We start from the raw sequence: 27,835 nt of genomic DNA on the forward strand, positions 1-27,835 counted from the left end.
TAACAAAAGTTGCTTTTGCATAATATTGCGAAACAAAACACCAGATAGTATGTCTGCTAACAGGTGCCATTTTGGGGCCCTTATACAGACACCATAATACTGTACGTTGAAGCACAGTACACCTGAGTATGGTAGCCGTAATGCTCCGACAATCCGTTAAGCAGTGCGGCTTCATAGCTTACTAAAGTCGTGATAAAACATTTAGACCATTTTTTCAGCGCCGTGTGTAATGTTGTATATTCTCAATTGAATATTTAAAGTTTTTGTGTTGTTTACTTGAGCCATATTACAGTCCACACCAGGGGTCGGCAACCCAAGTGTAAGTGTCTATATTAGTTATATTAGCCTACTATCTAAATGACTTTAAAAGTCTTATATAAGTGTTATAATGAAGACAACACATGATGTAAGTGTTTATATTAGCTTTAGTAGCCTACTATCAAAATTACCTTAAAAGTCATATATAAGTGTTATAATGAAGACAACACATGATGTAAGTGTCTATATTAGCCTACTATCAAAATGAATTCAAAAGTCTTATATAAGTGTTATAATGAAGACAACACATGATGTAAGTGTCTATATTAGCCTACTATCAAAATGACTTTAAAAGTCATATATAAGTGTTATAATGAAGACAACACATGATGTAAGTGTCTATATTAGCCTACTATCAAAATGACTTCAAAAGTTTATATAAGTGTTATAATGAAGGCAACACATGATGTAAGTGTCTATATTAGCCTACTATCAAAATGAATTCAAAAGTCTTATATAAGTGTTATAATGAAGACAACACATGATGTAAGTGTCTATATTAGCCTACTATCAAAATGACTTTAAAAGTCATATATAAGTGTTATAATGAAGACAACACATGATGTAAGTGTCTATATTAGCCTACTATCAAAATGACTTCAAAAGTTTATATAAGTGTTATAATGAAGGCAACACATGATGTAAGTGTCTATATTAGCCTACTATCAAAATGAATTCAAAAGTCTTATATAAGTGTTATAATGAAGACAACACATGATGTAAGTGTCTATATTAGCCTACTATCAAAATGACTTTAAAAGTCATATATAAGTGTTATAATGAAGACAACACATGATGTAAGTGTCTATATTAGCCTACTATCAAAATGACTTCAAAAGTTTATATAAGTGTTATAATGAAGGCAACACATGATGTAAGTCAATCAATGTTTATTTATATAGCCCCAAATCACAAATGTCTCAAAGGACTGCACAAATCATCACGACTACAACATCCTCGGAAGAACCCACAAAAGGGCAAGGAAAACTCACACCCAGTGGGCAGGGAGAATTCACATTCAGTGGGACGCCAGCGACAATGCTGACTATGAGAAACCTTGGAGAGGACCTCAGATGTGGGCAACCCCCCCCCTCTAGGGGACCGAAAGCAATGGATGTCGAGCGGGTCCAACATGATACTGCGAAAGTTCAATCCACAGTGGCTCCAAGACAGCAGCGAGAGTCCCGTCCACGGGAAACCATCTCGAGCGGATCAGCAGCGTAGAGATGTCCCCAACCGATACAGGCGAGCGGTCCATCCTGGGTCCCGACGAGCGGTCCATCCTGGGTCTCGACTCTGGACAGCCAGTACTTCATCCATGGTCATCGGACCGGACCCCCTCCACAAGGGAGGGGGGGACATAGGAGAAAGAAAAGAAAAGAAGCGGCAGATCAACTGGTCTAAAAAGGAGGTCTATTTAAAGGCTAGAGTATACAGATGAGTTTTAAGATGAGACTTAAATGCTTCTACTGAGGTAGCATCTCGAACTGTTACCGGGAGGGCATTCCAGAGTACTGGAGCCCGAACGGAAAACGCTCTATAGCCCGCAGACTTTTTTTGAGCTCTAGGAATCACTAATAAGCCGGAGTCTTTTGAACGCAGATTTCTTGCCGGGACATACGGTACAATACAATCGGCAAGATAGGCTGGAGCTAGACCGTGTAGTATTTTATACGTAAGTAGTAAAACCTTAAAGTCACATCTTAAGTGCACAGGAAGCCAGTGCAGGTGAGCCAGTACAGGCGTAATATGATCAAACTTTCTTGTTCTTGTCAAAAGTCTAGCAGCCGCATTTTGTACCAACTGTAATCTTTTAATGCTAGACATTGGGAGACCCGAAAATAATACGTTACAGTAATCGAGACGAGACGTAACAAACGCATGGATAATGATCTCGGCGTCTTTAGTGGACAAAATGGAGCGAATTTTAGCGATATTACGGAGATGAAAGAAGGCCGTTTTAGTAACGCTTTTAATGTGTGACTCAAAGGAGAGAGTTGGGTCGAAGATAATACCCAGATTTTTTACAGAGTCACCTTGTTTTATTATTTGGTTGTCAAATGTTAAAGTTGTATTATTAAATAGAGGTCGGTGTCTAGCAGGACCGATAATCAGCATTTCCGTTTTTTTGGCATTAAGTTGCAAAAAGTTAGCGGACATCCATTGTTTAATTTCATTAAGACACGCTTCCAACTGACTACAGTCCGGCGTGTTGGTCAGCTTTAGGGGCATGTAAAGTTGGGTGTCATCAGCATAACAGTGAAAGCTAATACCGTATTTGCGTATGACGTCACCTAGCGGCAGCATGTAGATGCTGAAGAGTACAGGGCCAAGGACCGAACCCTGGGGAACTCCACATGTTACCTTAACATAGTCCGAGGTCACACTGTTATAGGAGACGCACTGCATCCTATCAGTAAGATAAGAGTTAAACCATGACAGGGCTGAGTCTGAAATACCAATTCGTATTTTGATACGCTCTAATAAAATATTATGATCGACGGTATCGAAAGCAGCGCTAAGATCGAGGAGCAGCAACATAGATGACGCATCAGAGTCCATCGTTAGCAATAGATCATTAGTCAGTTTTGCGAGGGCTGTCTCAGTCGAGTGATTTGCCCTGAAACCGGATTGAAAGGTTTCACATAGATTGTTAAACGCTAAGTGCTCATTTAGCTGCTCTGCAACAATTTTTTCGAGGATTTTCGAAATAAAGGGAAGGTGAGACACCGGTCGGTAGTTTACCATGAGGTCTGGATCGAGGTTAGGTCTTTTAAGGAGAGGATGAATAACCGCTTTTTTGAATGCAACGGGAACAGTGCCCGAGGAAAGTGATAAGTTTATAATATTTAGCACTGATGGACCTAATAATACAAAAAGCTCCTTGATAAGTTTCCCAGGAAGTGGGTCAAGTAAACATGTTGTTTGTTTTATTCCATTTACACGTTGTAACAATCCTTCTAATGTTATTTCATCAAAACGAGAGAAACTATTTTGGATATTTGCAGTATCCGCTGTATATACAATCGTATCTGTGTTACTATAACCCCGTTGTAGCTGGGACGCATTGTCTTTAATCTCCTTTCTAATAAGTTCAATTTTCTTATTAAAGAACTTCATAAAGTCATCTGCCGAATGGGTGGAGCTACTGGAAGGAGTCCCTTGTTGGGTTAGCGATGCTACTGTACTAAACAAAAATTTTGGATCGTTTTTATTAATGCGGATGAGATTTGAGTAATAATTAGTTTTAGCTAAGGTAAGCATGCGTTTATAAGTTATTAAACTATCACTCCATGCTTGATGGTGCACCTCAAGTTTAGTCGTGCGCCATTTGCGTTCCAGCTTTCTACATAATAATTTCTGAGCTCTAGTTTCTTCAGTAAACCATGGCGTACGCCTTTTTGGAGCCTTTTTTAACTTCAGCGGTGCTATACTATCAATGGTTTCGCGCAGTGCGTTGTTAAAGTTGTTAGTGAGGTTATCAATAGAGCCCACATACTTTGGGAACGGTGCCATTACCGAGGGCAGTAGGTCCGCAAGAGTCGTCGTTGTGGCAGCATTAATGTTGCGGCTGCTATAGCAGTTATTATTATTATTAGCTTGCCGAACATGAGTCTGAACTTCGAATTTTATAAGGTAATGATCGGACATTACTTTAGTATACGGGAGTATCATAACTTTGGAGACGGTGATACCTCTGACAAGCACTAGGTCTATCGTATTACCGCTGCAATGCGTCGGTTCATTTATTATTTGTGTAAGACCACAGCTATCAATTATAGTCTGGAGCGCCACGCACGGTGGGTCCAATGGGGTATTCATATGGATATTAAAGTCCCCCATTATAATTATATTATCGGCGTGCGTCACTAGATCAGCAACAAACTCTGAGAATTCATTAATAAAGTCCGAATAGGGCCCTGGGGGGCGGTAGATAACGGCCAGGCACAGAGGCAGAGGTGTGGCAGACTTCATAGAAAGCACCTCAAACGATTTATATTTATTATTTAAGTTAGGACTAAAGTTAAAGTTTTCGTTGTATATTAGTGCGACACCCCCTCCCCTTTTGAGGTGACGGGCAATATGCGCATTCGTATAGTTAGGAGGGGATGCCTCATTTATCGCAAAAAAGTCGTCTGGTTTGAGCCAGGTTTCGCTAAGACCGATGACGTTAAGGTTGTTGTCTCTAATGACCTCATTGACTAATAACGTTTTGGGAGACAAAGATCTGATGTTTAGAAAGCCCATATTATAGGTAGTGGGCTGTTTTAAGGAGTTGTTGATAAAATTATCCGTAGTAGCAATATTAATAATGTTGCGTTTATTATGCGCAGTGTACTTAAAATAATTACGACCATATCTAGGAATTGATATGACGGGAATTTTCAGATTGTCTACTTGGCGCTGCGATAAACTGAACGCATCATAATTTGCCACCTCAGTAGAACGCATGTCTAACTCTGACGAAGTCATAGATACAGTAGAAAAAACATTTTGTGAGTTGTGTATTATTCTACGAAAATTGCTATGTGTACAGGGATCATCCAGCCTGGCGCTGGCTAGTTCTAACTTAACTGACTCCATACCCAGGCTAGCAGGCTCTGTAATTGCCTGTGACCGGGCTTGCTCTAGTGCAGTTAGTCAAATGTGGCTCAATGCGAAGTCTATGTTCCGAGACAAGAGGATAGCGCCTTCCTGGTTAGGGTGAAGGCCGTCTCTCCTCAGCAAGCCAGGTTTGCCCCAGAAAGAGGGCCAATTATCAATAAACGTAAATCCCTGTTGTCTGCAGAAGCTATCCAGCCACCTGTTAAGAGAGACTAATCTGCTATATCTCTCATCATTGCCTCTCCCAGGCAGGGGGCCAGAGACAATTACTCGATGCCTGGACATCTTTCTGGCGAGATTACAAGCCCTGGCTATGTTTCTCTTTGTAATCTCTGATTGTCTCATCCTAACGTCATTGTCATTGGAGCCAACGTGTATTACTATATTCGCATAACTAGTGGTGCGGTTAGCCTGCCGTACGTGTTTACTAGACCTGTTGCGAGTTAGCTCCCTAAGATTAGCTTCAATGTCAGGTGCTCTGCCCCCGGGAATACACTTAATTGTGGCTGGTTTGCTAAGCTTTATGTTTCGGGTGATGGAGTCCCCTATAACTAAAGTGTGGTGCCCGGTAGACTGGGGTGTAGGACTAGCTAAAGGGCTAAATCTATTATGCGTCTCAACCGGTACACCGTAGCTTGTAGGCCGATTAGGGCTGCTACAAGCTGGGCTAGTTAGCTCGCTACAGCTAACGCTAGCAGATGTGTCCGCAACATCTAAAGTTACGAAATTACACTGCTCTAACTGGCGGACACGGCTCTCTAGCAAAGCCAACCTATCCATGAGTAAAGTGCACGAAGCGCAGGAAGCCATACTCACAGAAACTTTCCGTCGCCGAGTGGAGTGCCAGCTGTCTTCGGGAAGTGGTGGTCACGGTGGCTGGGTGTCTATATTAGCCTACTATCAAAATGAATTCAAAAGTCCTATATAAGTGTTATAATGAAGGCAACACATGATGTAAGTGTCTATATTAGCCTACTATCAAAATGACTTTAAAAGTCTTATATAAGTGTTATAATGAAGACAACACATGATGTAAGTGTCTATATTAGCCTACTATCAAAATGACTTCAAAAGTCTTATATAAGTGTTATAATGAAGACAACACATGATGTGTCTATATTAGCCTACTATCAAAATGACCTTAAAAGTCTTATATAAGTGTTATAATGAAGACAACACATGATGTAAGTGTCAATATTAGCCTACTATCAAAATGACTTCAAAAGTCTTATATAAGTGTTATAATGAAGACAACACATGATGTAAGTGTCTATATTAGCCTACTATCAAAATGACTTCAAAAGTCTTATATAAGTGTTATAATGAAGACAACACATGATGTAAGTGTCTATATTAGCCTACTATCAAAATGACTTCAAAAGTCTTATATAAGTGTTATAATGAAGACAACACATGATGTGTCTATATTAGCCTACTATCAAAATGACCTTAAAAGTCTTATATAAGTGTTATAATGAAGACAACACCTGATGTAAGTGTCTATATTAGCCTACTATCAAAATGACCTTAAAAGTCTTATATAAGTGTTATAATGAAGACAACACATGATGTAAGTGTCTATATTAGCCTACTATCAAAATGACTTTAAAAGTCTTATATAAGTGTTATAATGAAGGCAACACATGATGTAAGTGTCTATATTAGCCTACTATCAAAATGACCTTAAAAGTCTTATATAAGTGTTATAATGAAGGCAACACATGATGTAAGTGTCTATATTAGCCTACTATCAAAATGACCTTAAAAGTCTTATATAAGTGTTATAATGAAGACAACACATGATGTAAGTGTCTATATTAGCCTACTATCAAAAAGGCTGTTTCGCAGGCTGACGCAAATCTTTGTTGATAGAAATGTTGTATTTTCATTATTATTCTACACCTTTTTGCAACATTGGAAACCATTAGTAAAACAGAGGCTTCTTAGAGGGTGAGATAACTCCAGGAAATGAGTGTCTCAGAATGGCCAAAGGTATAAATGTGTGTGTCCAAGTTTAAGGAAACCGCAGGCTGTCTTTTCTAATGGATTTATTACCATCTTTGCAAGCTGGGTAACGTTTGCTGTGGTCTGGAACAACATGGCACACAACTATCAGAAATGCAGCCAATATTACATACAGATAATGTGTTGTGAATTGATTAACGTGGACCCCGACTTAAACAAGTTGAAAAACTTATTGGGGTGTTACCATTTAGTGGTCAATTGTATGGAATATGTACTGTACTGTGCAATCTACTAATAAAAGTATCAATCAATCAATCAATCAAAGTGTTATGAGACATGCAAATATAAATTAAATACACAGAGGACATAAGTAAAGGAAATTAAATGAGCTCAAACATAGCTACAAACGAGGTTTCTCATAGTCATCATTGTCACTGCCAATGGGGGGAGTTTTTCCTTGCCCTTATGTGGGCTCTACCGAGGATGCCGTTGTGGTTTGTGCAGCCCTTTGAGACACGGATGATTTAGGGCTATATAAATAAACATTGATTGATTAATTGAATTAGATAACAAACTACCCGGAAGTGATGACGTCACATGCCCAAATGTGCAGACAGTTAGTAAATAAGGCAACCTTACTTTCGCCGGTGGACCTCGTGTTTGCTTTCCTCGGGGACGTCGCTCCGAATCCAAAAAGTGCAAGAATTCCAAAAAAATTAAGTTAATAAAATAAGAATAAAATAGGTTGAGTGGTGAAGGAGTCAGTAGTGGCTACACTCATCTTCACACGCGGGAACTACGACACCCTTGTCCTCGCCGAAGACGTAAACATGTCACCGGTCCTTCTTTCTGTCTTTTCCCGGTGAAAACAAGGAGTTTCTGTCCTCTCCCGGCGGAAGGAGGAGTGTGAGCGGCGGCGGCGTGAATTTGGGCAGAAGAAAGGCAAAACAACACATCCCTCCAGTCAAGTACTGCTGAGGCGTTCACGGGCGGCTCGGAATTCCGGCAACCTTCACCGTGAACCCGGAACGATTCCCCCCAAAATTGAAAAAATAAATATGTAATAACAAAATGTATTATTTTTATTGACATGACGTTGCAAGGCCAAACTTTACAAGTGGTATCGGTTTTGTCGAGTATTAACGAAGTGGCGGATCGTGCCAAATATCGATAGTGTTGACATCAGTGTCGGATCGATACCAGGATGATGAGAACTTATTGTTGATATGACGTATTTATTTACGCAACAAAAAGTCACCGCAAAAACGCTAAAAGTTTTGAACAAAAGCCCATATTAATGTTTTACTTTTGTATTACATGGATTTAAAAGTAAAAAAGTTAAAGTACTAATTATTTATTTTTCTTTTAAAAAAAAGTAATTTAAAGGAATGATTAAATCATTGATAATAGTCATTGGTTTTAATTATGAACCTGTTCCACAGTGTCAGGTGAAAACATTAAAATACAGTAGTGTAGTAGATCTAAGTATTCATTAAGTACCACCATAATGATAACATTATTACAGTAGTGTATTAGACCTAAGTATTCATTAAGTACCACCATAATGAGAACATTAAATACAGTAGTGTAGTAGACCTAGGTATTCATTAAGTACCACCATAATGACAACATTAAATACAGTAGTGTAGTAGACCTAAGTATTCATTAAGTACCACCATAATGACATTAAATACAGTAGTGTAGTAGAGCTAAGTATTCATTAAGTACCACCATAATGACATTATAATGCAGTAGCGTAGTAGACCCAAGTATTCATTAAGTACTACCATAATGACAACATTAAATACAGTAGTGTAGTAGACCTAAGTATTCATTAAGTACCACCATAATGACAACATTAAAATACAGTAGTGTAGTAGACCTAAGTATTCATTAAGTACCACCATAATGACAACATTAAATACAGTAGTGTAGTAGACCTAAGTATTCATTAAGTACCACCATAATGACAACATTAAATACAGTAGTGTAGTAGACATAAGTATTCATTAAGTACCACCATGATGACAACATTAAATACAGTAGTGTAGTAGACCAAAGTATTCATTAAGTACCACCATAATGACAACATTAAAATACAGTAGTGTAGTAGACCTAAGTATTCATTAAGTACCACCATAATGACAACATTAAATACAGTAGTGTAGTAGACCTAAGTATTCATTAAGTACCACCATAATGACAACATTAAATACAGTAGTGTAGTAGACCTAAGTATTCATTAAGTACCACCATTATGACATTAAATACAGTAGTGTAGTAGACCTAAGTATTCATTAAGTACCACCATAATGACAACATTAAATACAGTAGTGTAGTAGACATAAGTATTCATTAATTACCACCATGATGACAACATTAAATACAGCAGTGTAGTAGACCTAAGTTTTCATTAAGTACCACCATAATGACAACATTAAATACAGTAGTGTAGTAGACCTAAGTATTCATTAAGTACCACCATAATGTAACCCCCATTATTTACTTTTTACTTTTTTTTTTAAATTGATCTCAACTCTGTACACTGCTGCTGGAATTTAAATTTTCCTGAAGGAACTCTCCTGAAGGAATCAATAAAGTACTATCTATCTATCTAATGACAACATTAAATACAGTAGTGTAGTAGACCTAAGTATTCATTAAGTACCACCATAATGACAACATTAAATACAGTAGTGTAGTAGACCTAAGTATTCATTAAGTACCACCATAATGTAACCCCCATTATTTACTTTTTACTTTTTTTTTTAAATTGATCTCAACTCTGTACACTGCTGCTGGAATTTAAATTTTCCTGAAGGAACTCTCCTGAAGGAATCAATGAAGTACTATCTATCTATCTAATGACAACATTAAATACAGTAGTGTAGTAGACCTAAGTATTCATTAAGTACCACCATAATCAGGAGGGTTTTTCATCCTGTTTTGAGTTTGAATTGTGTTTTTGACTCACCTGTGGTCCACGGCGTCATCCGTCGTCAAACATCTCCATCTCTGCATCGCGAGGTCACGCCACAGCCAGACCTGGGACAGGTTACAACCTCTGAGGAAGGTGTTGTACATTTGATGAGTGGAGAGGACGCCAACGAGGAATCGTCAAACAAAAAGCTTTATTTGTTATTTTAAGCAGGCCTAAGACTGGAACTGCAGCTCCAGGAGGAATAGCGTGGGCCGAATTACTCTTCTGTTGTCTTCTTGGACCACTGTCCTTAAATACCTTATACCATATATAAATACTATTTTCAAGATGGATATTTTAAAGAGAAACTACATATTGTGAAAATGGTTTGCCCGCCACTTCTACTAGAATCAACCGACTACGAGCGGTACCGCTGGCTTAAATATATTGAGTTCAAATATATTTTTTAGCTACATTTAACGGAGAGTAACCTGTAGCTTAGCTACATTTAATGGAAAGTAAATTGAAGTTTAGCTACATTTAATGGAGAGTAACTTGTAGCTTAGCTACATTTAATGGAGAGTAACTTGTAGCTTAGTTTCATTTAATGGAGAGTAACTCGTAGCTTAGCTACATTTAATGGAGAGTAACTTGTAGCTTAGCTTCATTTAATGGAGAGTAACTTGTAGCTTAGTTACATTTAATGGAGAGTAACATATAGCTTAGCGACATTTAATGGAGAGTAACTTATAGCTTAGCGACATTTAATGGAGAGTAACTTGTAGCTTAGTTTCATTTAATGGCGAGTAACTTGTAACTTGTAGCTTAGCTACATTTAATGGAGAGTAACTTGTAGCTTAGTTACATTTAATGGAGAGTAACTTATAGCTTAGCTACATTTAATGGAGAGTAACTTGTAGCTTAGTTACATTTAATGGAGAGTAACTTGTAGCTTAGTTACATTTAATGGCGAGTAACTTGTAGCTTAGTTACATTTAATGGAGAGTAACGTATAGCTTAGCTACATTTAATGGAGAGTAACTTGTAGGTTAGTTACATTTAATGGAGAGTAACTTGTAGCTTAGCTACATTTAATGGAGAGTAACTTGTAGCTTAGTTTCATTTAATGGAGAGTTTCATTTAATGGCGAGTAACTTGTAGCTTAGTAACATTTAATGGCGAGTAACTTGTAGCTTAGCTACATTTAATGGCGAGTAACTTGTAATTTAGCTACATTTAATGGAGAGTAACTTGTAGCTTAGTTTCATTTAATGGAGAGTAACTTGTAGCTTAGCTACATTTAATGGAGAGTAACTTGTAGCTTAGCTACATTTAATTGAGAGTAACTTGTAGCTTAGTTACATTTAATGGAGAGTAACTTATAGCTTAGCTACATTTAATGGAGAGTAACTTGTAGCTTAGTTACATTTAATGGAGAGTAACTTGTAGCTTAGTTACATTTAATGGAGAGTAACTTGTAGCTTAGTTACATTTAATGGAGAGTAACTTGTAGCTTAGTTTCATTTAATGGAGAGTAACCTGTAGCTTAGCTACATTTAATGGAGAGTAACCTGTAGCTTAGCTACATTTAATGGAGAGTAACTTGTAGCTTAGCTACATTTAATGGCGAGTAACTTGTAATTTAGCTACATTTAATGGAGAGTAACTTGTAGCTTAGTTTCATTTAATGGAGAGTAACTTGTAGCTTAGCTACATTTAATGGAGAGTAACTTGTAGCTTAGCTACATTTAATTGAGAGTAACTTGTAGCTTAGTTACATTTAATGGAGAGTAACTTATAGCTTAGCTACATTTAATGGAGAGTAACTTGTAGCTTAGTTACATTTAATGGAGAGTAACTTGTAGCTTAGTTACATTTAATGGAGAGTAACTTGTAGCTTAGTTACATTTAATGGAGAGTAACTTGTAGCTTAGTTTCATTTAATGGAGAGTAACCTGTAGCTTAGCTACATTTAATGGAGAGTAACCTGTAGCTTAGCTACATTTAATGGAGAGTAACTTGTAGCTTAGTTACATTTAATGGAGAGTAACTTGTAGTTTAGTTACATTTAATGGAGTAACTTGTAGCTTAGCTACATTTAATGGAGAGTAACATGTAGCTTAGCTACATTTAATGGAGAGTAACTTGTAGCTTAGTTACATTTAATGGAGAGTAACTTGTAGCTTAGTTACATTTAATGGAGAGTAACTTGTAGCTTAGTTTCATTTAATGGAGAGTAACCTGTAGCTTAGCTACATTTAATGGAGAGTAACTTGTAGCTTAGTTACATTTAATGGAGAGTAACTTGTAGTTTAGTTACATTTAATGGAGTAACTTGTAGCTTAGCTTCATTTAATGGAGAGTAACTTGTAGCTTAGTTACATTTAATGGAGAGTAACTTGTAGCTTAGTTACATTTAATGGAGAGTAACTTGTAGCTTAGTTACATTTAATGGAGAGTAACTTGTAGCTTAGCTACATTTAATGGAGAGTAACTTGTAGCTTAGTTTCATTTAATGGAGAGTAACCTGTAGCTTAGCTACATTTAATGGAGAGTAACCTGTAGCTTAGCTACATTTAATGGAGAGTAACTTGTAGCTTAGTTACATTTAATGGAGAGTAACTTGTAGTTTAGTTACATTTAATGGAGTAACTTGTAGCTTAGTTACATTTAATGGAGAGTAACTTGTAGCTTAGCTTCATTTAATGGAGAGTAACTTGTAGCTTAGCTACATTTAATGGAGAGTAACTTGTAGCTTAGTTACATTTACTGGAGAGTAACTTGTAGCTTAGCTACATTTAATGGAGAGTAACTTGTAGCTTAGTTACAGTTAATAGAGAGTAACTTGTAGCTTAGTTACATGTAATGGAGAGTAACTTGTATCTTAGCTACATTTAATGGAGAGTAACTTGTAGGTTAGTTACATTTAATGGAGAGTAACTTGTAGCTTAGCTACATTTAATGGAGAGTAACTTGTAGCTTAGTTTCATTTAATGGAGAGTAACCTGTAGCTTAGCTACATTTAATGGAGAGTAACCTGTAGCTTAGCTACATTTAATGGAGAGTAACTTGTAGCTTAGTTACATTTAATGGAGAGTAACTTGTAGTTTAGTTACATTTAATGGAGTAACTTGTAGCTTAGCTACATTTAATGGAGAGTAACATGTAGCTTAGCTACATTTAATGGAGAGTAACTTGTAGCTTAGTTACATTTAATGGAGAGTAACTTGTAGCTTAGTTACATTTAATGGAGAGTAACTTGTAGCTTAGCTACATTTAATGAAGAGTAACTTGTAGCTTAGTTACATTTAATGGAGAGTAACTTGTAGTTTAGCTACATTTAATGGAGAGTAACTTGTAGCTTAGTTACATTTAATGGCGAGTAACTTGTAGCTTAGCTTCATTTAATGGAGAGTAACTTGTAGCTTAGCTACATTTAATGGAGAGTAACTTGTAGCTTAGTTACATTTACTGGAGAGTAACTTGTAGCTTAGCTACATTTAATGGAGAGTAACTTGTAGCTTAGCTACATTTAATGGAGAGTAACTTGTAGCTTAGTTAGATGTAATGGAGAGTAACTTGTAGCTTAGCTACATTTAATGGAGGGTAACTTGTAGCTTAGTTTCATTTAATGGAGAGTAACTTGTAGCTTAGTTACAGTTAATAGAGAGTAGCTTGTAGCTTAGTTACATGTAATGGAGAGTAACTTGTATCTTAGCCACATTTAATGGAGAGTAACTTGTAGGTTAGTTACATTTAATGGAGAGTAACTTGTAGCTTAGCTACATTTAATGGAGAGTAACTTGTAGCTTAGTTTCATTTAATGGAGAGTAACCTGTAGCTTAGCTACATTTAATGGAGAGTAACTTGTAGCTTAGCTACATTTAATGGAGAGTAACTTGTAGCTTAGTTACATTTAATGGAGAGTAACTTGTAGTTTAGTTACATTTAATGGAGTAACTTGTAGCTTAGCTACATTTAATGGAGAGTAACATGTAGCTTAGCTACATTTAATGGAGAGTAACTTGTAGCTTAGTTACATTTACTGGAGAGTAACTTGTAGCTTAGCTACATTTAATGGAGAGTAACTTGTAGCTTAGCTACATTTAATGGAGAGTAACTTGTAGCTTAGTTAGATGTAATGGAGAGTAACTTGTAGCTTAGCTACATTTAATGGAGGGTAACTTGTAGCTTAGTTACATTTAATGGAGAGTAACTTGTAGCTTAGCTTACTAAGCTCTGTTGGCCCTGCGATGAGGTGGCGACTTGTCCAGGAGGTACCCCACCTTCCCTTGTCCAGGGTGTACGACGCCTTCCGCCAGAGTGCAGCTGACTCCAGCCCTCCCGCAACTCCGAGATGGACAAGTAGTAGAAAATGGATGGATGAATTTTGTCCCGTACCGTGTTTTTTAGTTGTGTTTTCCACCATGAGTTCCCTGTTTGAGACTTCTGTGTTGGCACCAATTACTGCAACTTTATTTTTGCTGTATGGCTCTGGCAGCTCAGCTGTTTGTTGTTGGCAAATAGTGCCCTTTGCTCCTGTATGCAGGCCGGTAGTGTTCCCCATTTGGTGGCTGCAGAGATGCCTCCTATGTCTGCTTCAAGTCTACAGTCCGGTTACCTTCCATTCCAGCTCCTTGCCAGCCTCAAATGCCTCCGGTCTGGACTACTTACCGACCGAGGGGTTAGACGTCCCGGGAGTTCCATTACTTCCAGTTCCAAACCTTAAGCCAGAGCAGGATGAATCTTTTGACCACCACTTCAAGTCTCCATCCTAGGCTTCCTGGCCGCATCCTGAGGTAATGCTACTGTGGAGAGGCGGAGCCGACGGCGGGGCGGGGCACACTGGAATCTTGCCCAAGATGGCAGCAAGGAGGCGGAGAATGCGGCGGAGCGTAGAGGCGGGGCGTGCCGGGAGTGCCGCCACCGCAATCTAATTCAGGTGCGTGGATCGCCCACCGGCAAACAATTAACATTTCTCCTTATGATGTATAACTGGGGAGAAGGAGGAAAGATCAAAGGAGGAGTAGGAGAGCCGGCAATAGCGACCGAGAAGCAAGAGAGAGCAAGACACGAGAGACGGAGACGCGGCCGACTGAAGAGCGGATCGGAGAGCGAGAGACGGAGGAGCGAGCAGTGGGAGCGACGACGGCGCTAAAGACTGCCTTTATTGAAAATTAAAGAGTCAAACCTGCTAGAGAGATGTCCTTCCTGGGTGGTCAGTGGAACCCAAGCGACGACAGGGAAAGTCGTTCACCGGTACATTACTAACAACAGTTGATATACTAACACATGGACAGAAATTCCTATTGTCCTCACTAATAGTTGAAGTACTTTTGCGGGACATCAGCAAACAGACTAACGACGACGGCAACCGTAAGATGCAGACACCGGAGAATTTGCAAAACCATGTGCAGCCTCTGAATCCATCGGAGCCAAATAAAACGCTTGGTTCAGGGGAGTTTATCCGTCAGGAAGTGCTGGTTACGAACCCCAAGATGCAGAGATGGCAGGTGAGATGCAGGTAAACATGACTTTAATGTCCAAAGGAAATGCAGGAAAACAGGAATCAGGAACCAGGATAACAGGAACACAGGAGACAGAAAACAGGAACTAGGAAACATGCAACAGGATTCAGGATACAAGGAGAACTGGAGACAGCAAACAATCCTGAAGCACTGACTGGAGGGCGAGGCAGGCATAAATAGTAGCCTGATTGGTAATGTCCACCAGGTATGTCAGGCTGCCAATCAGGGACAGGTGAGGCAAACGAGCGCTCTGGGAGACGTGCAGGAAATGGAACCAAAATAAGAGCGCTGACAGGAAATAAACAGAAACACAGAGGAAAACCCAAACATATCCAAACTGTCAGTGACAAGCCTGACACTATCACAGGACACAAGACCAGTCCTGGGGAGACGACGAAGGATCTCGACCTGGAGTCCCTCCAGAGAGCCTCCAAAATGCAAATGCAAAATCATTGAATAAACAGCAAAAAGGTTGTCGATATAAGACTCCAGACCATGACCGACATCTTGGTCACTTTTGGGCAGAGAGGGGGCAACACGGTTGTAGAGGGGTTAGTGCGTCTGCCTCACAATACGAAGGTCCAGAAGTCCTGGGTTCAATCCAAAACTCGGGATCTTTCTGTGTGGAGTTTCCATGTTCTCCCCGTGATTGCGTGGGTTCCTTCCAGGTACTATGGCTTCCTCCCACCTCCAAAAACATGCACCGGAGGATAGGCCCCTCCCACCTCCAAACACATGCACCTGGGGATAGGTTGATTGGCAACACTAAATGGTCCCTAGTGTGTGAATGTTGTCTGTCTATCTGTGTTGGCCCTGCGATGAGGTGGCGACTTGTCCAGGGTTTAACCCGCGTCTTCCGCCCGATTGTAGCTGAGATAGGCAACAGCGCCCCCCGTGACCCCAAAGGGAATAAGCGGTAGGAAATGGATGGATGGGCAGAGAGGTTCGGCGTGGAAGAGGTTGAAAGACCGCCACTGGCTGAGCTTTGTTGCATCATCAGAAATACGCAGAGCCGAATGCCACAGGAGGTCCAGGGTGGAGAGAGCCAGTGAACGAAGATCTGATCCTTTTGGCAATCTAGTCTGCTCAAAGGAAGAGGTCAATCAATCAATCAATGTTTACTTATATAGCCCTGAATCACTAGTGTCTCAAAGGGCTGCACAAACCACTACGACATCCTCGGTAGGCCCACATAAGGGCAAGGAAAACTCACACCCAGTGGGACGTTGGTGACAATGATGACTATGAGAACCTTGGAGAGGAGGAAAGCAATGGATGTCGAGCGGGTCTAACATGATACTGTGAAAGTTCAATCCATAATGGATCCAACACAGTCGCGAGAGTCCAGTCCAAAGCGGATCCAACACAGCAGCGAGAGTCCCGTTCACAGCGGAGCCAGCAGGAAACCATCCCAAGCGGAGGCGGATCAGCAGCGCAGAGATGTCCCCAGCGGATACACAGGCAAGCAGTACATGGCCACCGGATTGGACCGGACCCACTCCACAAGGGAGAGTGGGACATAGGAGAAAAAGAATAGAAACGGCAGATCAACTGGTCTAAACAGGGAGTCTATTTAAAGGCTAGAGTATACAAATGAGTTTTAAGGTGAGACTTAAATGCTTCTACTGAGGTGGCATCTCGAACTGTTACCGGGAGGGCATTCCAGAGTACTGGAGCCCGAACGGAAAACGCTCTATAGCCCGCAGACTTTTTTTGGGCTTTGGGAATCACTAATAAGCCGGAGTTCTTTGAAGGCAGATTTCTTGCCAGGACATATGGTACAATACAATCGGCAAGATAGGATGGAGCTAGACCGTGTAGTATTTTATACGTAAGTAGTAAAACCTTAAAGAGGTCAATCACTTACTGCACAACAGGGCCCGTCGGGACATACCTTGTCCCTCCACAGACTTCAAAACTTGTGGGCCCATTAGGAAAGAGGCTAGGAGTAGTTGCTATTACCAGAGCCAAATCAGTTGGAGGACCAAGTGATTACCGTACAAGAACTAAGCCCTGCGTAGAAGAAATGTATCAACAGAAGCAGGCATCATATCAAAGCGGTCCTCGGACTTCCTCCTCAAGAATGCCGACATCACCACATCAGTTCAGGAAGAAGGCATTCCAGGTGGACCACACCGGAGCAGTGACCCGGCTCATCAGGGATGCACAGGAAAGGAATATAGACCTTGTTGTTCTGTGGCTTCATCTCGCCAATTTGTCTCTATACCCTATTAGACTACTCTAGACCAACCCCTGGACCCAGGAAAATCAACAATCTCATACCTATTCAACCCAAAAACACATTTTCTTTTACATTGGTTTTCTTTACCTGGAGAAACAGAAGTCCAACGTAGAAGTTGTACGCATCTATGGTAGAGTTGACACCTGTGAGTTAGCAAATACTGGACTTAATAAAAACTGGACATTGTTTTCTTCAATTTTCTTTATAATAGTTAGAGTATTCCAAAAATGGTAGGGAAGTACAGACACAAAGTACATTTACAAGCACGAGTGCACTAGGACTTGAGGACACGGGCTGTGTGAGAAACAGTAAGGCACCAGTGCTGGTACGTGGCACAGGTAGTTTTATCACCAAACAGAATAAATCATTTTGAAGATAATTCAGTATTCATAACATCGTTGTTACCTTTTGGTGACTGTGTGACTACCACATCCAGGCGTTGGTTTTCTTTCACGTGCTTGGAATCACTGGCTCAATTTTGCGTCGAGTCATCTTCACACCCGGGGGTTTCTTGGAATGCATCGTCACCATAAATGATCCTTCTTGAAGGACTGAATGATTTGAAGGAAAACTCATAGAAGTCAAAAATCCTACAAGTACAGCAGCAGTACGGAACATACCGGGTGCAATAACTCATTCATTAACAGCCCGGAAATGTTTCTTGTTCTTGTCATTACAATACAAAAATAGATATGAAACATTTATTTCAAATAAAGTACACGGCAAACCTATAAAATTGATGGTTTGAAAAAAAGAAAGATTGTTCCACACCCAAAACTTAGAAACCTAACCCAGCAGGCACAAGACATTGAAACAACGTTGATTATACGTACATGTCCTTTAAAACTGACTTTGAAACACAACTTTGCAAAATACTTGTGTTTGTAAATAGGTTTCATTTGTTGATGTCCAACGTTGGATGCACTTGTTGACCGGACTTCAATGTCAAATCAACGTCACAACCTGACATTGATTAAACGTTGTCAAAAAGCACGTAGTTTCAAACTTGTATTTGTGTTGTCAAAAAGCACGTAGTTTCAAACTTGTATTTGTGTTGTCAAAAAGCATGTCGGGGGTGTAGTGTGTGCTGTCCGTAACCAAGAAGGCATCTGCACTGTTTACTACTCACATTATTTCACACACATGTAGGAAGTGACAGAATAATAAGGCAAAGGATTAAATGTGTGCAGCAAAGCAGCCGCCGAGCACCAGAGGATGACTGTTATTACATTGTTATTAACATCACTTAAGAGACTGTTTGAGTCTTTTTTGTTATTTTGTTATTATCATCACTTAGGAGACTGTGTTAGTGTCATTGTTATTACATTGTTATCATAACTGAGTGTTTATGTACATATATGTGTAAATATATATATATTAATAGGTATGCGCGTATATATATATATATATATATATATATATATATATATATGTATATATATATATATATATATATATACAGAGGTGGGTAGAGTAGCCAGAAATTGGACTCAAGTACTTTAGAGATGTATTACCCAAGTAAAAGTAAGGAGTAGTCACCCAAATATTTACTTGAGTAAGAGTAAAAAGTATGTTGTGAAAAAAACTACTTAAGTACTGAGTAACTGATGAGTAACCTGTTCGTTTCATGATGACGGCAACAAGTAATGCACAAAAACATAAAAATAGCAACAAATTCAGAGCCAGGAATATCTCTTAAGCAACTAAAACAATAATATATATTTGGTTTTACACTGTATTGAAAAAAAATTTGAAAATGAATTTTACCTCTACAACCTCATTATACTATAGGCTAAGTTTTATATTCATAAATGTAAGTTTCTCAATACCCGACCTGTTTTTTGGGCCTTTAAAAAAGATGTAGAACTCTACATTAAAACACTCTACCTCTAACAACCAAAAAAGCTGTGAAAACAATGATGCTGTGTTCCAAATTTAAGTTATTTATTGAGATTGAGTGAGCCTATGGCTTTGCACTTTCTTTATTTTATATATAGATATATATAAACATATATATATATATTTTTTTTTCCAATTCTATTTTAGTTACTTTGAATTTACAACCCCCTGGCACTGTTTTGTACGGTTTTTATACTGTTTTTGTACTTACTTTGATTATTATTTTCAACTGTTTGTAAATGTTGAAATTTATAAATAAAGGTTTATAAAGAAATGATAATGTGCAGTTAATCATGTGACCTCCTGGCTCTGTTTGATTGGTGAAACGGAGTCAAACATCACCAGTGACGGCATTTGATTGGTGAAACGCATGCATGTGATAGATCCTACTTTGAAGGTCTGTCTGACAAAACAAAACAAACAAAGCGTGCGTTAACAGATGGATAAAAATTGGTAGCGAGTAGCGAGCTGAATGTAGATAAATGGAGCGGAATAGAAGTAGCCTTTCTTCTCTATAAATATACTCAAGTAAAAGTAAAAGTATGTTGCATTAAAACTACTCTTAGAAGTACAATTTATCCCAAAAGTTACTCAAGTAGATGTAACGGAGTAAATGTAGCGCGTTACTACCCACCTCTGTATGTGTGTATATATATATATATATATATGCCAAATACGATAAGGGTATTGCAACTGGCTCACCTGTAAAGGTGAGCCAGTTGCGATACCCTTATCGTATTTGGCATATATATATATATATATTGTTACTGAATGCAGATCAGCTTTGGGCTCCGGCACAACATTTTTAGTCCAATGTGGCCCCCAAGCCCAAAAGTAAAGACACCCCTGCATTAAAAGAACTAGTCAGTGACACGTGGACACTATGGCTCCTCTCAGCAGGCACTTAGCATTTAGTCAGAAAAACACGGTAGACCTGACCTGGATGACTGGCTCACTTAGTGCACCACATAACATGACACCAGTCTGGGACTATTTCACCTTGAATTTGTTGTATTATTTTATATTCCTGTGCAGTATTTTCCTACATTCCACCCGGACGGTGTTACTCTGAGAGAGTGTGCTTTTTAAATGGCTGAAAATGCACCACCGAGACTTCTGTACAGTTTCTAGTCCTCACTGTCGGTGACAAGGACCTGGTTGTGACCCAGACCCAAGAATCTGGTTGTGACCCAGATACAAGCACCTGGTTGTGACCCAGACCCAAGAATCTGGTTGTGACCCAGAGACAAGAACCTGGTTGTGACCCAGACTCAAGAATCTGGTTGTGACCCAGACCCAAGAATCTGGTTGTGACCCAGACCCAAGAATCTGGTTGTTACCCAGATACACGCACCTGGTTGTGACCCAGACACAAGAACCTGGTTGTGACTCGGACCCAAGCACCTGGTTGTGACTCATATACAAGAACCTGGTTGTGACCCAGATACAAGCACCTGGTTGTGACCCAGACACAAGAACCTGGTTGTGACCGGGACCCAAGCACCTGGTTGTGACTCATACACAAGAACCTGGTTGTGACCCAGATACAAGCACCTGGTTGTGACTCAGACCCAAGAACCTGGTTGTGACCCAGACACAAGAACCTGGCTGTGACTCAGACACAAGAACCTGGTTGTGACCCAGACACAAGAATCTGGTTGTGACCCAGATACAAGCACCTGGTTGTGACCCAGACACAAGAACCTGGTTGTGACCCAGACCCAAGCACCTGGTTGTGACTCATACACAAGAACCTGGTTGTGACCCAGACACAATAACCTGGTTGTGACTCAGACACAAGAACCTGGTTGTGACCCAGACCCAAGCACCTGGTTGTGACTCAGTACCCTATAACCTGGTTGTGACCCAGACCCAAGAACCTGGTTGTGCTCCTTCCACCACCCCCCCACTTCCAGGGATTGCATTCCTTACCCTGCCGAGACCACGTGTGAAGTCAGTCCTGCCGCTAGGACTCCAAGAGACTGTGCCAACGGCAGACCTGCTGTCCTTTGGACTCCTTCATCAGAGTCCAGTGGCTGAGCTCTTCCTCCCCGGAGCTGTTGAGGCCCAGGGAGATCCAGCCGATCATCTCCTTGCGCTTCATGCTGCGCTTGTTGTAGACGGACAGGATGAGGGTGACGTCGGAGAGCTGGAAGAGGGCCACCTGGAAGACGAAGGTCTCCTTGTAGGTGGGGTTGGGCTGGCCCCGGCAGATGGAGGTCTTGCACCTGGACATCTCCTGGCCCATGGAGTTGAGTAAGGTCAGCTTGACATAGGTGTCTGCATGAGGAAGTCCAAAATACAGCATTAGAGGGTAAGTCATGTTTGTGGTCCAACCTTTTTGAGCAGGAAACCCAACTTTTCCACTACAGGGGGGCCCGGGGCCCAATCAGACAACACTGAATTAGTCATCTTGCTCTTGATTTTAATCATATCCAATATACACTATATTGCCAAAAGTGTTTGGACACCCATCCACATGATCAGAATCAGGTGTGCTAATCATTTGGTGTATCAAATCAAGCACTTTAGGCATGGAGACTTTTTCTACAAACATTTGTGAACAAATGGGCCGATTTTAGCACTATAGTGCACCTATGAAATGAAACCAAAATATCATTATAATGTATTTCCCACATAAACATTAGGCTTAAGTCTGGTTGATGAAGGAAATAAGTACTAATCAAAAGTGTGCATCAAAAGGGATTGATGACAAATACTTGTGCTGCACATACAATGATGTCATGCTAACACAGATCAACACAATGAACAATAAATACTTCTGAACTCAACTGTCATTTTTAGTCATAATTTTTGCGCTGAAGAAACTTTTTAGTGACTTTTGCTCCACATTTCATCAATTTGTTTGAGTCGTTACTGCCACCGGTGGTGGAAAAGGGTATTTCCTCACTGACTACCGCTGAGATACCCATGGAGGGCAGGGCTATTCAAGTACATCGTGAGGAGGGCCACAGTGTCAAGAGCCCGACATCCAGACTTGAATGTTTGGTCAGAAAATGCCTTCGCAGGTTATATTCCTTAGAGATGACCTTTACTTCACGACAAAGTAAACACATCAACTTTCACGCTCCACTGTCAGTAAATGCATTATTCTGCCCGAGTCACTCGTTTACAGCGTGTGCAGATAGTTAACGGCATGAAGAAAAAGAAGCTCCAGAAGTTTTGTTGAGGATTGACGTTCTCTTTGGAATTTTGTTCCTTCCTCAGTTTTATTACTTTACACTTCTACAAACCCTAAAAGCAGTGAAGTTGTCACGTTGTGTAAATGGTAAATAAAAAGAGAATACGATGATTTGCAAAATTGAATAGACTGCAAAGACAAGATATTTAAAGTTCAAAATGGAAAACTTAGTTATTTTTGGCAAATATTAGCTCATTTGGAATTCGAAGCCTGCAACATGTTTCAAAAAAGCTGGCACAAGTGGCAAAAAAGTCAGAGAAAGTTCAGGATTGCTCATCAAACACTTATTTGGAACATCCCACTGGTGAACAGGCTAATTGGAAACAGGTGGGTGCCATGATTGGGTATAAAAGCAGCTACCATGACATCCTCACTCGTTCACAAACATGTACCGGGCGAGGGTAACCACTTTGTCAACAAATGCCTGAGCAAATTGTTTAAGAACAACATTTCTCATGCAAGGCATTTAGGGATTTCACCATCTACGCTCCGTAATATCATCAAAAGTTACAGAGAATCTGGAGAAATCACTCCACGTAAGCCATGATATTACGGACCTTGGATCCCTCAGGCGGTACTGCATCAAAAAGCGACATCAGTGTGTAAAGGATATCACCACATGGGATCAGAGACACTTCAGAAAACCACTGTCAGTAGCTACAGTTGGTCGCTACATCTGTCAGTGCAAGTTAATACTCTACTATGCAAAGGCCAAGCCATTTATCAACAACACCCAGAAACGCTTGGCTGGGCCCGAGCTCATCTAAGATGGACTGATGCAAAGTGGAAAAGTGTGATGTGGTCTGACGAGTCCACTGTGGACGTGGTGTCCTCCAGACCAAAGAGGAAAAGAACCATTCGGACTGTTCTAGGGTGTAAAAGCCAGCCATCTGTGATGGTATGGGGGTGTATTATCAATCAATCAATGTTTACTTATATAGCCCTAAATCACTAGTGTCTCAAAGGGCTGCACAAACCACTACGACATCCTCGGTAGGCCCACATAAGGGCAAGGAAAACTCACACCCAGTGGGACGTCGGTGACAATGATGACTATGAGAACCTTGGAGAGGAGGAAAGCAATGGATGTCGAGCGGGTCTAACATGATACTGTGAAAGTTCAATCCATAATGGATCCAATACAGTCGCAAGAGTCCAGTCCAAAGCAGATCCAACACAGCAGCGAGAGTCCCGTTCACAGCGGAGCCAGCAGGAAAACATCCCAAGCGGAGGCGGATCAGCAGCGCAGAGATGTCCCCAGCCGATACACAGGCAAGCAGTACATGGCCGCCAGATCGGACCGGACCCCCTCCACAAGGGAGAGTGGGGCATAGGAGAAAAAGAAAAGAAACGGCAGATCAACTGGTCTAAAAAGGGAGTCTATTTAAAGGCTAGTATTGGTGGCCAAGGCATGGGTAACTTACACATCTGTGAAGGCACCATTAATGCTTAAAGGTCAGTACAGCTTTTGGAGCGAAATATGTTATCATGGACGCCCCTGCTTATTTCAGCAAGACAAAAGTCTGATTTTCGCAATTTATTTCGATTTGAATGAGTAGTCTTCTTTTACTCACCTCACCGATGCCTCCTTGAAACACATATGCCTCACTGATGCCCCCTGTGTGGGGGGCAGGAGTACTGCACACCTGAGCAACCCTAGTTTTCATGGTTTCTTCAAGCCTATTTGGGGGCCAAATGAAAAGCTTTGTGGGGCCGGGTGTGGCCCGGGGGCCGCCACTTGGACAGGCCCTTCTCTGGGGGATGCTGGCGACCCAACAATGCAGCACATGGCGAGCAGGGGCAAGCACCAAAACCGGGTAACTTTCAGACTACTCGTGGTTGGTGTTTTGTCACCGGACTAAGCAATGGCACAAATATGTATCTCTCTCCGGTTGGAATGAAATCCTTCCTGCAGCCTTTGCCAGAGAAAAAGTATATTCCTCACATTTGTTCTGTGCGACGCAGACAGCAGAGAATGTTTTTCCTCCCCATCAAACGCCGAGCTCCCAGCGAGCGTGTCCTGATAACAAAGACGAGTGCTCAAAGGGTGCAAGAAGTCTTTCTGCGGTCTTGTTGCTATGCAACTGCGTCTCACCTGAAGATACTGCTAATGATAAAAATGGACCAAAGTTAATGTCTGCCTATAGGCGCCGGCTGACACAGACAAGCTACTTGAAAGGACTAGAAGGAGAACCAAAAAAGATGTGTGTGTATGAATAATTATTTCTAAATTCATCATTCTCGCGCTGATTTGCTGTAATTTTCCAGAGTGTGTCGGTTTTCTACCTCCTTATGGATGTCTGTTCAGTGGCAGTCTTCCTCTCAGGGAATAAAACCCACCGGTCACTCCCAAGTTCTTTTGGAAGACACCAAGACAGAATAGTAGCTTTAGGAGACCAGCCCTTACAAAGCAGCAATAGCATCTGCAAGAAGAGGTCTAAAAGTAAGACAGAAGAAGTTAACTCTTATAGTGAGAAAGCAACCCCCCCTTACGGAGAGGGATGCACCTGTCGATAAGAAGAGGGACCGTGTCCATCACAGAACAGAACTGGCTCAAACCTCCCTTTTGAGGAGTGATTCATCATGTTTGTGCGGATTTGCTGCAATTTCCCAAGTGTGTATGTTTTCTACCTCCTTATGGATGTTTGTTCAGTGGCTCAAGCTGTGTTGCAGTCTTCCTCTCAGGGAATAAAACACACCGGTCACTCCCAAGTTCTTTTGGATGACATACTGTATATGTTGAGTAAAAAGAACCACCAAGACAGAATAGTAGTTTTAGGAGACCAACCCTTACAAATCAACAATAGCATCAGCAAGAAGAGGTCTAAAAGTAAGACAAAAGAAGTTAACTCTTATAATAATAATAATAATGGATTAGATTTATATCGCGCTTTTCTATTGTTAGATACTCAAAGCGCTCACAGAGAAGTGGGAACCCATCATTCATTCACACAATGGTGGTGGTAAGCTACATCAGTAGCCACAGCTGCCCTGGGGTAGACTGACGGAAGCGTGGCTGCCAGTTTGCACCTACGGCCCCTCCGACCACCACCAATCATTCATTCATCATTCATTCACTAGTGTGAGCGGCACCGGGGGCAAAGGGTGAAGTGTCCTGCCCAAGGACACAACGGCAGCGATTTGGATGTCAATAGGTGGGAAGCGAACCTAAAACCCTCAGGTTTCTGGCACGGCCGCTCTACCCACTACGCCATGCCGCCTCATGTGAGAAAGAAACCCCCCCTTACGGAGAGGGATGCACCTGCCGATAAGAAGAGGGACCGTGTCCATCACGGAACAGAACTGGCTCAAACCTCCCTTTTGAGAAGTGATTCATCATTTTTGTGCTGATTTGCTGCAATTTCCTGACTGTATCTGGTTTCCTCTTCCTTATGGATGTCTGTTCAGTGGCTCAAGCTGTGTTGCAGTCTTCCTCTTAGGGAACAAAACACACCGGTCACTCCCAAGTTCTTTTGGATGACACCAAGACAGAATAGTAGCTTTAAGAGACCTAAAAGTAAGACAAAATACGTTAACTCTAATAGCGAGAAAGCAGTCTACCCCTTACGGAGAGGGATGCACCTGCCGATAAGAAGAGGGACCGTGTCCTTCACGGAACAGACCTGGCTCAAACCTCCTTTTTGAGGAGTGATTCATCAAGTTTGTGCTGATTTGCTGCAATTTCCCGACTGTGTCTGCTTTCCTCTTCCTTATGGATGTTTGTTCAGTGGCTCAAGCTGTGTTGCAGTCTTCCTCTCAGGGAGTAAAACACACCGGTCCCTCCCAAGTTCTTCTGGATGACATATTGTATATGTTGAGTAAAAAGAACCACCAAGACAGAATAGTAGTTTTAGGAGACCAACCCTTACAAATCAACAATAGCATCAGCAAGAAGAGGTCTAAAAGTAAGACAAAAGAAGTTAACTCTTAGAGTGTGAAAGCAACCCCCCTTACGGAGAGGGATGCACCTGCCAATAAGAAGAGGGACCGTGTCCTTCATGGAACAGAACTGGCTCAAACCTCCCTTTTGAGAAGTGATTCATCATTTTTGTGCTGATTTTCTGCAATTTCCCCGACTGTGTCTGCTTTCCTCTTCCTTATGGATGTCTGTTCAGTGGCTTAAGCTGTGTTGCAGTCCTCGTCTCTGGGAATAAAACCCACCGGTCACTCCCAAGCTCCTTTGGATGACATATTGAGTATGTTGAGTAAGAAGAACCACTGAGACAGAATGGTAGCTTTAGGAGACCAACCCTTACAACGCACCAATAGCATCAGTAAGAAGAGGTCTAAAAGTAAGACAAAAGAAGCTAACTCTTATAGTGAGAAGAAAGCCCACCCCCTTACAGAGAGGGATGCACCTGCCGATAAGAAGAGGGACCATGTCCATCACAGAACAGAACTGGCTCAAACCTCCCTTTTGAGGAATGATTCATCATGTTTGTGCTGATTTGCTGCAATTTCCAGAGTGTGTCGGTTTTCCTCTTCCTTATGGATGTCTGTTCAGTGGCACAAGCGGTGTTGCAGTCTTCCTCTCAGGGAGTAAAACACACCGGTCCCTCCCAAGTTCTTCTGGATGACATATATATTGAGTAAAAAAGACCACCGAGACAGAATGGTACAATATTAAAGTTATTTACTAAAGCTTTAGGAGACCAGCCCTTACAACGCAGCAATAGCATCAGTAAGAAGAGGTCTAAAAGTAAGACAAAAAATGTTTACCATTATAGTGAGAAAGCAACCCCCCCTTACGGAGAGGGATGGACCTGCCGATAATAAGAGGGACCATGTCCATCACAGAACAGAACTGGCTCAAACCTCCCTTTTGAGGAGTGATTCACCATGTCTGTGCAAGACACTGGACGCTCTAGGACCAAATTTGGAAATCAAAAACAGATAATAAGGCATCGGAAGTATACCGGCCGCACCAACATCTCCAAATTCTTTTGGATGACACATTAGTTGAGTAAAAAGGAGCACCGAGACAGAATTATACAATATTAAGGATTTTTTCTAAAGCTTTAGGAGACCAGCCCTCACAATGCAACCATGGCATCGCCAAGAGGGGTCTAAAAGTAAGACAAAAGAAGTTAACTCTTATAGTGAGAAGGCAGTCTACGCCTTACGGAGAGGGATGCACCTGCTGATAAGAAGAGGGA

General features: G+C 40.9%; 2 protein-coding genes across 7 annotated transcripts in view; both read right to left on the reverse strand.

The window, feature by feature from the left end:
• The window catches only part of LOC133542313 (SERTA domain-containing protein 4-like), an 88,288-nt gene extending 70,571 nt beyond the window's left edge, over positions 1-17,717 (reverse strand). For 2 of the 3 annotated variants that reach the window (XM_061886322.1, XM_061886324.1), the window contains exons 1-2: positions 17,666-17,717; positions 9,863-9,952 (exon numbers count right to left, since the gene is read on the reverse strand). In XM_061886322.1, the coding sequence (XP_061742306.1) occupies positions 9,863-9,952; positions 17,666-17,703 (128 nt within the window). In that variant the 5' untranslated portion in view covers positions 17,704-17,717. Of the gene's footprint in view, positions 1-7,527; positions 7,865-9,862; positions 9,953-17,665 lie in introns of those variants that run through there. The other variant, XM_061886323.1, reaches the window with a different exon arrangement.
• The window catches only part of syt14a (synaptotagmin XIVa), an 84,329-nt gene continuing 73,714 nt past the window's right edge, over positions 17,221-27,835 (reverse strand). For 3 of the 4 annotated variants that reach the window (XM_061886318.1, XM_061886320.1, XM_061886321.1), the window contains one exon: positions 20,205-21,757. In XM_061886318.1, coding sequence (XP_061742302.1) covers positions 21,444-21,757 — 314 coding nt within the window. In that variant the 3' untranslated portion in view covers positions 20,205-21,443. Of the gene's footprint in view, positions 18,130-20,204; positions 21,758-27,835 lie in introns of those variants that run through there. The other variant, XM_061886319.1, reaches the window with a different exon arrangement.

This window comes from Nerophis ophidion, linkage group LG24 (assembly GCF_033978795.1).
Source record: "Nerophis ophidion isolate RoL-2023_Sa linkage group LG24, RoL_Noph_v1.0, whole genome shotgun sequence".
In the NCBI taxonomy this organism is placed as follows: Eukaryota; Metazoa; Chordata; class Actinopteri; order Syngnathiformes; family Syngnathidae; genus Nerophis; species Nerophis ophidion.